Source organism: Leptidea sinapis, chromosome 42 (assembly GCF_905404315.1).
Source record: "Leptidea sinapis chromosome 42, ilLepSina1.1, whole genome shotgun sequence".
NCBI classification, from domain to species: Eukaryota; Metazoa; Arthropoda; class Insecta; order Lepidoptera; family Pieridae; genus Leptidea; species Leptidea sinapis.
This window is the reverse complement of record NC_066306.1, coordinates 3,231,896-3,246,303: the sequence shown is the minus strand read 5'-3', so window position 1 is coordinate 3,246,303 and position 14,408 is coordinate 3,231,896. Positions and strand designations below refer to the sequence as shown.

Here is a 14,408-nt window from a genome sequence, read left to right as displayed (position 1 = left end):
TATTTACTAGCTAATTACATAATAAATAGTTACCAGATTAATATTAACAAATCGAGGATAAGAAAATCAGATCTAGCGGGAAGGTAAGAAAGATTCGTTAGTTTACTTAAGAATGTTATCTATTATACATAAAATATTAATACATAAACGGACGTGCATCTACATGCACGTATTCAATAAAGGCTGACATTTATTAAATACTATTTTGCTTAGTCATATGCTCTTCAGTCGACACTATATCATACTTAATAATAAATTTATATAAATTCTTATTTAACTTATTATGTTATATAAATTTAGGCGTTTAAATTATCGATATTATTCGAAAAATCTTTTGCTGAGCTGGTGTTTTAATTTCGTTACCGTTGTATTAAATAAATCTATATCTATGCTACACTAATGACATTGTCATTATAAATCCTGCTGTATTTAGCTGCTTATAACTGCGAGCAATAGCTAGTAAGTTTTATAATATATACATCCATACGATCACGCCTGTTTCCCATAGGGAATGGCAGATATTATGATCAGAGCGGCTCGAATTGTCGTGGACCCAGTGCTCTGTGAACGGCCGGATCACTTGGCGTTGCGGAGAGACGTCCGCGTCGCTTCATTGTGCGTCTTCTACCGCATTTATCACGGAGAGTATTCTGAAGAGCGGTTTCACCTGACTCCTGCCGCCGAATTCCAACTTCGCACGACACGCCACAAGTTAGGATATTATCCTCACCATCTGGATGGTGTGCTCATGTGGCGGTCCTCCACAGTGCGGTTTTCAAGGGGCTTTCTTCCACCTACTACAAAGTTGTGGAATGAGTTTCCTTGTGCGGTGTTTCCCCCATGGGTACCTTAAAAAAAAGCGCGTACACCTTCCTTAAAGGCCGGCAACGCTCATGTGATTCCTCTGGTGTTGCAAGAGAATGTAGGCGGCGGTGATCACTTAACACCAGGTGACCCGTACCCTCGTTTGTCCTCCTTTTTCCGTAAAAAATGATATTTCATATACCATAGTCCTCACATACTGGGCCTCGCTGCTTCCACCAACATCAAACCTTTTATGCACACTCCCTTATTTATGACCCTCTTACACTTCTCCTGGTCATGCTTAGGTCAATCTTTTCCAAAATTTCCTTCTATCAGCTCTATAATTCAGAAATCAGTCTACTTTTATCCATCTTCTCTCCATCACAAAAGCACCACAACAATTTCTTACCAATAACTTTCATTACCCCTTCTTCTACTCCACATCTCTCTGTTCTGTAATAAAACTGCCAAATAGTGTTTAAATATAATATATTACTGATTTTATTTTAACTATTTACAATTTATATTCAAATGTATCCAATATATTTTACAGTTACAGCCTGGCACATAACTATACAAAATTTCGATTAACCAGTAGTTAGCCACACATAAATAAATGGAACATTTTAATATTTATTCAGATTGTAGAGCTGACTTAACTATCTGTTCTGGTTTGCTGCAGAAACCCTATTCAGCTGATTTATATGGAGACTTGATTGGTTAATGGTGAACAGGTGTTCGAAATGGGAAAATGTATATTAGAGTTGTTGTTTTTTTAATGGATTCGATTTGAGTGCGTAAGTAGTGAAATAAAATGTACCAGTGGCTCCTTTGTACATGATGCTGGCTAGGTTAAGGGTACCACAACGGCGCCTATTTCTGCCGTGAAGCAGTAATGTGAAAGCATTATTGTGTTTAGGTCTGAAGGGCGCCGTAGCTAGTGAAATTACTGGGCAAATGAGACTTAAAATCTTATGTCTCAAGGTGACGAGCGCAGTTGTAGTGCCGCTCAGAATTCATGAGTTTTCTAAGAATCCTGAGCGGCACTGCGGGCAGGGCGTATCAATTACCATCAGTTGAACGTCCTGCTCGTCTCGTCCCTTATTCTCATAAAGAAACAAAATACTTGTAAGTGATAGGACAGCAAAAAGTTACGAGCTTAGATAATTAATACGTCTAGACTAGTTTAGTGTGCGTCACAAGCTACGTCTTACACTCGCGATTTGTACCTATGCCACTTTGTGTTAGTGTACGTGCATTTCTCAAAATAGAGGTTGACTGTCAACCTCAATTTTTTTCTAAGTTTTCACAGCTGTAACAGTCTATCTAGAAGTATAAATGATCTAAAGTGACGAGAATATACAATACATACTGCGGCCTCAAGCAGGGCTGTTATGAACTATAGTGTCGATGACTTGCTTGCATTGAATCCTTCTAGGTTACAAAATACTAAAGGCCTTACAAAAAAAGATTGTGTGGTTTTATGAAACCACAGTAAAAGTGAAACTTTTTTCACATTATAGACGTAACTAAAAATTTTTAGAATAATATTCCGTTAAGGGTATAAAAATCGCTTTATCTATCTTAATTTAATACTTGTTAAATTGGAATGATAATGGGAAATATTAAAAACAAACAAAATTGCGTGGAGTACTGGCACAAATGAGTATAAAATAGTCTATACACTACACGGTCAGCTGCTGGGAACTATAGGCGCCGACCGACCATAACGCGACATGCAACACACAAACGAAAAAATTTGAGACTATGTAATAAAAGTTTCACTTTAATAAACTTGGTATAAAGTTATAACTGAGAATAAACAAGGAATATGCAAAACGTTTATAAATAAACATTTTCTCTATGATTGGCTTACACGTTTCCCGCGTTTATTTGCAAGGCTGCTTGACATTCGGAAAACATCAAAACTATCATTGTATTGACAGCGTTGTCAACGATATAGTCAACATTTTGCATATTCTTGGTTTATTCTGCGTTATATCATTATACCAAGTTTATTTGTAAGGGCGTAAGATTTTCGAAGACAAGAAACCGTGGCCTTTTTCAATCTAACATACCGATAGACAACCATATAGAAACCATCTTGTGTTTTGGTCTCCACCAAAGCCTGAGTCTAGTTCATATAGAATTCCAACTGGACGGATATAATTATATTTGTCTCCTGGGTTCTTAGTCCTCTGAAGACAATTTTCAATCAGTTTTCAATGAAAAAAAGTGTGTGTGGACTTATGTATGCACGCAAGAACTTATACTTCTTCGGCCTAACGAAGCTTTTGAATGATTTTTATCATTAAAATGATTTATTCCTCGTGCTATTCTACGTTTTTAACAATTTTGTATTAATCTTGGGAAGATGGCTTTGACAATTAATTATTAAATAATGAGTTTGAACCCCTTGCCTTGAACCAACTTCAACCTTTTACTGTTGTGCTACAGTGATGTGCACGCATCCTAAAATTTCACTCTCATCATTTTTTAATAACGCGCCTATAGAAGTATTACTTCAAAAAGTGTTATATTATATTAGTTGCGAGAAATCTCACAATTCAGTCCTACTCTGTATAATTAGACCTATCAAACATTACTATTTTTATCATCCTTTCTTGCACTGTTAACAGACGACGTTTCATTATCAACATATGACGGATTATCTACTCCTGAATCGCTATTACCATCTATACCACCGGAGTCTGGTGTCAAGTTTAAGCAGATCTTCGGTATTACAACATCAGATTTAGAATCATCAGCTTTATCTCCTGCCGTTATAGTTTTCTTATTACATGCGGTCTCTTGGCACTCTAGGTCTAGAGAGTTTTGCTTTTTCTTATAGAAGTCATTCTCTCGTGCTATAACTCTTTTTCGAATGCAGAATCTATTAAATATACAATAAATGCAGCCAGTTACAAGAGTTGCGCCAGCGAAAACTCTATACGTGGGTCGAGTTCCGATATATTTCATGAGATATCCTCCTGTCAAACTTCCCGCGCCTTTGCCTGCGAAATAAAACATATTGTTTTGGTAAAAAAAATGTTTGGCCAAACTTTTTAACATAAAAAGTTGTTTATATTGTGAAAGGCCCACTACAATAGCACATAATCGGAGAGAATGGAAGATCTTGGAGGAGGCATTTGTCGAAGGACAAACAATTAACAGGAAGAGGATACATAAGCATTACATCTGCAATTAGATATTACTCTTATGAAACTGGAGGACAAACGAGTCTGCAGCTCATGTTGGTTTATACAGATTTTAATTAAATTTAAATTAGTTAGGGGAGGTTTTCGTTTAGAAATACTACACAAATAATTATTATTACCATTAAATTAGTTCAAAAATATCAAATATTCAACTTTATAAATAACAACTTTTGTATGATCAGAATAATAATTGCTCACGAGCTTCAAGATCAATGTTCTTTTATATTTTTTTTAATGGGAAATACACTGGCCTTCAAAAGTAAGTATCACTCTTTTAAAATTGGGATAACGTTTTAAGTTCACAGGATATACTATCGAAATAAAAAGGACTCCAAAGAGAATTTAATTTTGTACATAAAAACTTTATAGTCGGTAACCTTCTTTTAAGAATTGGCTGAAAAAAAACTTCAAAAACAAAATCATTCCTTTTTCAAAGTAGATGTTTCCGAATTACAATTTTACCATTCACATTTTTCTTTCTGTTTTAAATTTTTTTTGAAGATCGATGGAGCTTGTTTTAAAAATTTATGCTAAAAAGCACATAACATTTATTTATAATGCATCTTTCAGTTGAAGAATGTGCTAGGATCATGGCTTTTCTGGAATTAGGCATCAGTATGCGTCGCACTGCAAGAATGGTGGGTGTGACGGTACGAACGGTCCAGAAGGTATAGCGAAGGTACGAAGAGACTGTACACCATCTGAGGAGACCTTGTAATGGCAGACCCAGGTGTACCAGTGCCCGAGAAGATCGTTATATTATTTCCACTGTGTGTGTGTGCCATCGCCACCAAAATGCAGTTGAAGTCCAGCAACAGCTACTTCAGACCCGGAGGGACTACATTAGTGACAGTACAGTGAGAAGAAGACTTGCTGAAGCAAATTTGAAACCCCGAAGACCAGCGAGTGGCCCAAAACTCGAGAGACAGCATCGAGTAGCTAGACTGCGATACGCCCGTGAACACATGCAGTGGGATAAAGACGAATGGTCAAGAATTTTGTTTGCAGATGAGTCTCGATTCTCCCTTTACACTTCTGATGGAAGGCGAAGTATTTACAGGCGACCTGGTGAGCAATACCTTCAAGCCTGCATCTCAGAAAGAGTCCAATACGGTGGAGGCAGTGTACATGTATGGGCTGGCATATCTTCAGAAGGTCGCACAGATCTAGTAGCCATAGAAAATGGCACCCTCACTGGGCAAAGATATGCTCAAGAGATTCTCAATGAGTATGCAGGGCCGTATTTAGCAAATACGGGTGGTGGATCGATGCTGATCCGTGATAATGCCCGGCCACACACGGCTCATATGGTACAAGAGTATATTCAGGAGGTCGATATCAGCGTGATGGATTGGCCATCAAGAAGTCCTGATCTCAACCCGATTGAACACGCCTGGGATGAGCTTGGGAGGCTAGTCAGAAATCTCCACCACCACCTACTACCCTCAGGGCACTAAAGCCCTGGTAGAAGAATGGGAGAATATTCCCCAACATCGCCTCCGAAACCTAGTGTTCAGTATGCCAAACCGGCTCGAAGCTGTAATCAGAGCTCGAGGAGGCAATACCAGTTATTAAAAATTAAATAACATGTAATACATTTTAGTTGAATTTTTTACACTAAACTAAAAATGTCTATTTTCATAGTTTTATCTTTCTTAAGTTAAAAATGTTACTAATGTATAATTTTAGTTTCTTAGAATTAAATCCTATAAAATTTGCAACAAAACGTTTTTAATCTTAAATCTCTACCTTCTAAAGTTAAAAAAAAATAATTTGAAAAGTGTGATACTTACTTTTGCAGGCCAGTGTAGATATGTTTTAATTTTTAACTAGTCAAGTCTAAAAATTATCTCTTATCTACGTGGTCAGTACAATCAAATCATTTCAAATATATAATAGATGTAGGTACCAACGCCATAGTAGAGTCCATTGAGCAATCCCTGTACGAAGTTGTCCGTAGCGGTGGAGGAGAAAAGTGCCGCGTATGTGAAGGCTGCGGTGAATTATAGTGACAACGTCACCAACTCCGTGTATATCAAAAGATGTACGTTCCAACGCCATAGTACAGTCCACCGAGCAGTCCTTGTACGGAGGTATTCGTTGTGGTGGAGGAAAGAAGTGCCGTGTACGTCAAGGCTGCGGTAAACGACAGCGATAGCGTCACCGACTCCATAGTCTCGAATATCAAACTCAACGAACCTATATCAATATTTGTACGTACCAACGCCATAGTATAGTCCACCGAGCAGTCCTTGTACGGAGGTTTCCGTAGTGGTGGAGGAGAGAAAGGCTGCGTACGTGACGGCTGCGGTGAACGACAGCGATAGCGTGACCGACTCCATCGCCTCGAATATCAAACTCAACCAACCTATATCAATATAATATGTACGTACCAACGCCATAGTATAGTCCACCGAGCATTCATTGTACGGAGGTATCCGTAGTGGTGGAGGAGAAAAGTGCTGTGTACGTGACGGCTGCGCTGAACGACAACGATAGCGTGACCGACTCCATCGCCTCGAATATTAAACTCAACCAACCTATATCAACAGAAGTACGTACCAACGCCATAGTATAGTCCACCGAGCAGTCCTTGTACGGAGGTATCCGTAGTGGTGGAGGAGAGAAGTGCCGCGTATGTGACGGCTGCAGTGAACGATAGTGACAGCGTCACCGACTCCATGGCCTCGAATATAAAACTCAACCAACCTATATCAATAGAAGTACGTAACAACGCCATAGTATAAGTCCACCGAGCAGTCCTTGTACGGAGGTTTCCGTAGTGGTGGAGGAGAGAAGTGCCGCGTATGTGACGGCTGCAGTGAACGATAGTGACAGCGTCACCGACTCCATGGCCTCGAATATAAAACTCAACCAACCTATATCAATAGAAGTACGTACCAACGCCATAGTATAGTCCACCGAGCATTCATTGTACGGAGGTATCCGTAGTGGTGGAGGAGAAAAGTGCTGTGTACGTGACGGCTGCGCTGAACGACAGCGATAGCGTGACCGACTCCATCGACTCGAATATTAAACTCAACCAACCTATATCAACAGAAGTACGTACCAACGCCATAGTATAGTCCACCGAGCAATCCTTGTACGGAGGTATCCGTAGTGGTGGAGGAGAGAAGTGCCGCGTATGTGACGGCTGCGGTGAACGACAGCGAGAGCGTCACCGACTCCATCGCCTCGAATATCAAACTCAACCAAGGATTGTAGATGAACGAATAACCTGGAATGAGATAAGCTTGGTATTAATCGTAAATTGACATCGACATATTTTCGTGCTCCCCTACTGTGTTTAAACATGGTTTAGAATTAAAATTAAAACCGTTGTTATCGTTGTCCCAAGTTTAATTTAATTTAATGTGTTGCATCAATACGAATAATCAAATTAATTATTTATGTGAATGTTTGCGTTTGTAACTGTATACCTTTGATTTTTTTCTTTGTTATTATTGTATCTCTTCGGAACACTCCCCGTGATAAATGCGGTAGAAGACACACAATTAAGCGACGTCTCTACGCAACGCCAAGTGATCCAGCCGTTCACAGAGCGCTAGGTCCCCGACAATTCAAGCTGCTCTGCGTTGCACGCGGTCAAATGGATCGAGCTGATACTGGGGTGCGCCAGACCAGAGATGACAGCAATACTCCATGTGTGGCCGGACCTGCGCTTTGTAGAGCGCTAGAATGGGGGCCGGCTTGAAGTATTACCGTGCTCTATTTATGACGCCCAGTTTCTTCGAAGCTAATCTGGCTTTGCCCTCCAGATGGTCACGGAATTCGCAATCGCTCGAAATTTCGAGACCCAGTATTCCGATACTAGCCGAGGCTTTAAGGGAAGTGTTGTCGAAGAGCGGTGATACGGCAAATGGGGTTTTTTTAGTGGTAAACGCGCAAACTTGAGTCTTCTGGGGGTTAAATTGGACAAGGTTCAATTTACCCCATTCCGCGACCTTCTCAAGAGAGGACTCGATAGAAGACACAAGTTTCTCCCGGCACTGGTCGACGATTTCCCGAGAGAGACGTGCATGGCCCGTGTATACGGCATCACCAGTGCTGTCATCGGCATAGCAATAAATGTTGGAGGTGTCCAACATACCATTGATATGCAGAAGAAACAGCGTAGGAGATAGCACACAGCCTTGGGGCACTCCAGAATTCACGGGCTTCGGGTTCGAGCAATGTCCGTCGACAACGACCTGTATGCTGCGCCCAGTGAGGAAGCTGGAGGTCCACTTGCACAAGCTCTCGAGAAGCCCAAATGATGGAAGTTTAGAGAGGAGCGCCTTATGCCATGTACGATCAAAGGCCTTCGCTATATCCAGGCTAACTGCCAGGCCTTCCCCCTTGCTTTCAATAGCCGCAGCCCATCTATGTGTTAGGTATACCAGAAGATCACCTGCCGACCGACCATGGCGAAACCCGTATTGTCGGTCGTTGATCAACTGGTGACCCTCTAGGTATACCAAGAGCTGACGGCTAATTATGCCCTCCATGATTTTGGAGAGCAGGGAGGTAATAGCAATAGGCCTGTAGTTTGCCGGATCCGAACTGTCTCCTTTTTTATGGATCGGATGGACAAGGGCTGACTTCCATGAGTCAGGGACTACGCCTTTGGAATAAGAGTGCCGGAATAAACGCGTTAGCACCGGCGTCAACTCAGGGGCACACGTTCTAAGCACGATTGGAGAAATGCCATCCGGCCCGCTCTACTTCTTGACGTCCAACGAAAACAGAGCTCACCGAACAGTTTTCTGTCTGAACTGTACTTCAGGCATGGAGGTCTGACACCGCGGGATGGTCGGCGGTGTTTTCCCGTTGTCGTCAAGAGTCGAGTTGGAGGCAAAAAGAGTGCAGAGGAGATCGGCTTTCTCTTTTGCCGTATGGGCCAGGGTGTCATTCCTCATGTGCAACGGCGGCATGGACGGCTGGTTGAAGTTACCAAGAGCAGCTTTCGACAACGACCAGAACTTGCGTGTTCCGGTACGGGTAACTGGAAAGCTGCTCGCCAATTTTACTATAGACAATACTAATAGACAGTTTGCAAAAAGACGGGTTTATTCCTTCTTTTCTTTCGGACATATAACATTTCCCGCGTTTATTAGTAAGTGTGCTTGACTTACGGAAAACTTCAGAATTATCATTGTATTGACAGTGTTGTCAGCGATATAGTCAACATATTGCATGTTCTTGGTTTATTCTCAGTTTTAACGTTATAGCAAGTTTATTTTTAAGGCCGTGTAAGATTATTCAAATAGCAAATAGGTACACATTTGCTATATAATATATAACGCAATATTTTTAAGTAAATATTGAGTAACCAGAAATAATGATATCTTAAAAGAGGAATATGGAGCATACGTAATTACAAGCAAACACGTCATAACATTATGAAAACAAAGATAATAAGTACCTAATGCATGAATACGTACCAAATAACCTAATAGCGTAGAACACAAAACCAATAAACAAGACATTTGAATGTCCAATTCTCTTAATGATTGGTCCAGAAAGAACAAGGAGAGGAAGACCAGCAATGCCTCCCACAGTGATCGTGATGCCCATCAGAGATTGGGAGGCACCTAGATCCTGAAGGAACCAGAAGAGAAAGCTCTCTAGGTATCCCCAGGCTGTACCTGAAATTGCAATAAAAAACATTAAAAAGAAACTGTTGGAGCGAAGCTTTTATACGGACGTTCGGGCCATATCTGTCTCCGCCCTAAGCGTCAGACTTTAGCGTTACTCGAGAGCGTCAGATTTAGGGCCGTAACACGATATTTTCTAGTCCAATATTATAATAAATTGTTACTTAGAATGTTGTAAATGATCTTTCTGTTATTTACGATAAGTTTCACAACATCACTCCGACATTCGTTTAGCCGTTATATGTAGAACCTGAGGATGCCTCGTGTAAAATCAAATCAAATCAAAATCACTTTAATCACTTTACAAAAACAATAAAAATTCAATAGAAGAAAAAAATTTTTTCCTATTGAATCTACTGCTACTTCATAAAGGGTTGAGCTAATGAGAAGAAGTCGCAAGACACTCATTGCTACTCTTTTAAATCAAGAGTTACATTTTCATCATATTAAAAATCATTTCAATTACAATATGTGAAGTGATGCAAAAAATATGCTCGTTTATAACAAACACGTCTCGAAGTGATTTTGTAAAACTTATCGGAATAAACATTAAAGATCATCTTAATTATACTATTTTAAATTGCTATGGATATGCGATATTTCTTGCCTTCCGAAGATTGCTTCGCGGCTATGTAAATCTTTTGTATGTGTGCGTGCGTCGGTTTGGGCGCTCGAGCAAGAAGATTAAATACTGTTCTTTTACTGTCTTTTGCTGACACCAAATTTGTGCCTACTTGTGCGACCACGTAAGCGTGTATAAAATTTTGTTTCCTAAACATATAATTTGTTTGTTTAAAATTTTTACAATTTCATTTCTTATTATTTTAAGATTTATATTTTTATATTAAGGGTTAAAAGTACCTCTAACCGTGCATTAATTTAATGTCGCTATTTAATTCGTTTATTTGTCACTTTCAAACGAATACCAAGATAAAAATAACAAAATGTAACATAAATGGTTTTTAAATTATATTCCGTAACTTAAGTGCCAAAAGCAGGAAATGGATTAAAATGTCAAGCTCGTGTCGCCAATTAAGGATTGCTATTGAATACAAGAATTGGCCGTCAATCTCTGACAATATTATGATCTGAGTCGAAACTCATCGCAACTCAAATAGAGCTCAGCGCCAATCACTCAACAATTATATCGATTCATCACCATCATAATTTCAGTCGGAAGATAGAAGAAAACCGCTGGACAAAGGCCTCCCCCAATGATCGCTATGATGATCGGTCCTGCGATACCCTCATCTAACCTATTCCGGTGATCTTGACCAGAAAGCCACCAACTTTTAATTATTGATTCAATTCCGATGCAGTTCATTTTAGGTCGTCAATTGAATCGCAATAAGAGTTCATGGTAGGCCCGCAGATCGTCGGTCCATCTCGTGGGGGACCTACCAACAGTACGCCTACGTCCGGTAGGTGGTCGCCATTCGAGGACTTTACTGTCCCAACAGTCATCTGTCCGTCGAGCTATGTGCCCTGCCCACTGCCACTTTAGTATCGCAACTATCTGGGCTATGTCAGTAACTTTGGTTCTCCTGCGGATCTCCTCATTTCTGAATCGATCTCGCAGGGAAACTCTGACTATAACTCTCTCCATTTTCCTCTCATTCTGTATCGATTATCGTTCAGTAATTAACATCGAGTAATAATTTTTTTTTTTTTATATGAACTCATTAAGCCAGGTACACAGCTAATCCAATATAATAAAGCCTTGAGGGTGCTACTGGGGTTGCCTCGTTTCTGTAGTGCATTGGGGATGTTCGCGACAGCGCGAGTAGATTGTTTTTACGCAACGATGCGCAAAAGATGTGGTTCCTGGTGCGCAGAATGAGGGGCAGCACCAACGGTGTCCTGAAGATGATTGGCAGCAGGTTAGACTGCAAATATATGAGTCACTGTTGCTCTATCTCTAATGGTAAGTACTAACGTAGTTTTTTAAGTCTATCTAACATTATTGTGTCTGTAGTTACTTTGAAATAAAGTTTTATTAATATTATTATTAAAACTTCATATACACACTCTTTAGAATGCAATCTGATCTTTTTAATTCATGACATGACGTCATAAATGCGAAATACCACCCGCATCATTTTGACGTGTGGTATCTATAACCGCGCGTTTTACGAGGAACTTCTTGCCTCGCACAGCCACTTCGTAGAATCAATTACTGACTGCGGTTTTCTCACGACTCCCAACTCCCTCCTTTACTCCCAACTTAAAGGCAGATATTGCATCGCTTGACCCCCGGTGTTGCGAATGGCCGTGGGCGATTGTCTCACCACTTCCTTCCTCCACGTGAGCCTCATGCCTGTTTGCATCCTCTCACTTATATAAACAATAATACTGTTTTCGATTGTAAATTTAACTAAATTTAATTAATTACAGTCGTGAACTTACACTTGAATGTGCAGTTTACGAAAACGTGACATGTAAAACTTGACAGATCAAACTTTCATCTGGGTTATTTGTTCCCTTTTCATTATATGAGTGAAAATAAAATTAAAATAACGCGTAAAACTAAGAACGCATAAGGCTCTGTCCACATACAGCGAACGAAAGTTGCGAAAGGTCTGGTGATCCAGTATTTCTCTTTCTCTAAGCATTCCTCGCTCTCGTTCGTTTTATCCGCACAAGGCCTAAGATTAAGTACTCTTAAAGACATAGTGCTTTAAGTACCCTATTCTATTCTATTATTCATACTGTGGCTTCTGTGGAAGATATACCACAAGTAGGCGTGTTATATGCGTAATATAGCGTAACTGATATTGACATAATATTTGCTGATTCCTTAGCCAAATTCCGTACGACCATTTGCACCAACATTGGTAATCTTTACTAATGTTACAATTGATAAATTAATGTAACTGTGTATAACTAAAAACCTGTTTAATTCTTAACTTATTCTATATAATACTTAAAATCAATTATTTCTCTGCATACTATGTTTATTTGTAAGTAATCACTAGATTTAATTCCTTGTTTTTAGTTCTACTTTTTATATTTGTGTGTATTATTGTAAGTTATAAATAAATAGGCCAATGTCACGTTGAAATAGACCACTAAGCTTTGAGTATTTGCTTTCTAGTAGTGATCGGTGCTAAAGGTGTAAAGATGACCCCAATATTTATTTAGTAATTGATATTGACATTTCAACCTTATACGACGTTTGCTGAATGGAAGTGGTCTCTAAAGACACGACTTCATAGACGCGTTGGCAATTAAATAGCCTTAAATTATATGCACTGACCTCTACTATTTACCACTGGACTGGCGGCTGTCAAAGTGCTTTTGTGCCTATTTGATATTCGCCATTTGGCGCTGTAGGCCATGTAGCGAGAGTCTGCGGTACTAAAACTAGAGATGACAACCTCAGCTAAACAACCATCGATAGGAAAATTATTCACAAAAAAAATCGTGTACTTTATTACGTTGATTCCTGAAGTATAAGTAACACGGAAAACGACCGAATATAATTCAAAATGCAATAATACTTCAGAGTACTTACGTTCCTTTGCAGCCATTTGTATTATACGTCAAAATTAGTTCTCTAGACATTCGCGAGTGGCGCTTCAAATAGGCACAAAAAATTTGCTGTCAAACACATAGAACAGTCTGTCCAGTGGTATTTATACAGGTCAGTGATATTACGTTATTATATTTATACGCACCCATGACAACGCAAGCAATTAGAAGAGCGACGATCTCGAAATTCTTAAAAACTGTCATAACATCCTTCACGAGAGTTTTTGCGGGTTTCTTGAACTCGAGATCCAAACTCAACATCAGTCCAGCTGACAACACCTTTAGGATTGCATACATGTAGAATGCTGGCCTGCAACATAAGATTTCCGGAAAATAAGTCCAAAAATTTTTTTAATTAATTATGCGATCTACGTTTACTTTTCATAAAAGATTTATAAACGTATTTTCAGTGCCAGTATTTTTCGGTTATGTTGAAAATTGAGTTCTCAAAGAAATAGCAAAATTCGTATAAAAAAGTGTGTGTTTACAAGTACATAGGTACTTATGTGTGCACGCAAGGAGTTATACATCATTATTTACATTGCATTACAATCTCTCTCAGTCAAATCATCGATCAGTGCCGGGAGAAACATATGTCTTCTATCGAGTCCTCTCTTGATGGGGTAGATTGAACCTTGTCCAATTTAACCCCCCGAAGACACAGGTTTGCGCGTTTACCACTAAAAAAACCCCATGTGTCGTATCACCGCTATTCGACAACAACTTATAGCTTCGACTAGTATCGGAATAGTGGGTCTTGAAAATCTCGAGCGATTGCCAATTCCGTGGCCATCTGGAGGGTAAAGCCAAATTGGCCTAGAAGAAGCTGGGCGTCAATAAAAGAGCACGGCAATACTTCAAGCCGGCTCACATTCTAGCGCTCTACAAAGCGCAGGTCCGGCCACATATGGAATATTGCTGTCATCTCTGGTCTGGCGCACCCCATTATAAGCTCGATCCGTTTGACTGCGTGCAACGCAGAGCAGTTCGAATTGTCGGGGCCCCAGTGCTCTATGAACGGCTGGATCACTTGGCGTTGCGTAGTGACGTCGCTTCATTGTGTGTCATCTACCGCATGTATCTTGGGGCGTGTTCCGAAGAGCTGTTTAATCTGATTCCTGCCGCCAAATTCCACGTCACGCCACAAGTTAGGATATCATCCCTACCATCTAGATGTGTGGCGGTCCTCCACAGTGCG

At 39.9% G+C, this 14,408-nt stretch overlaps 1 protein-coding gene across 2 annotated transcripts in view; it reads right to left on the bottom strand.

Annotated features, from left to right (window-relative positions):
- Window positions 1-1,276: 1,276 nt before the first annotated feature.
- LOC126976756 (uncharacterized) overlaps window positions 1,277-14,408 on the bottom strand; it is a 47,725-nt gene continuing 34,593 nt past the window's right edge. The window contains exons 8-12 of one of the 2 annotated variants that reach the window (XM_050825321.1): window positions 13,357-13,520; window positions 9,467-9,670; window positions 7,134-7,260; window positions 6,585-6,625; window positions 1,277-3,818 (exon numbers count right to left, since the gene is read on the bottom strand). In XM_050825321.1, the coding sequence (XP_050681278.1) occupies window positions 3,400-3,818; window positions 6,585-6,625; window positions 7,134-7,260; window positions 9,467-9,670; window positions 13,357-13,520 (955 nt within the window). In that variant the 3' untranslated portion in view covers window positions 1,277-3,399. Of the gene's footprint in view, window positions 3,819-6,584; window positions 6,626-7,092; window positions 7,261-9,466; window positions 9,671-13,356; window positions 13,521-14,408 lie in introns of both variants that reach the window. The other variant, XM_050825320.1, reaches the window with a different exon arrangement.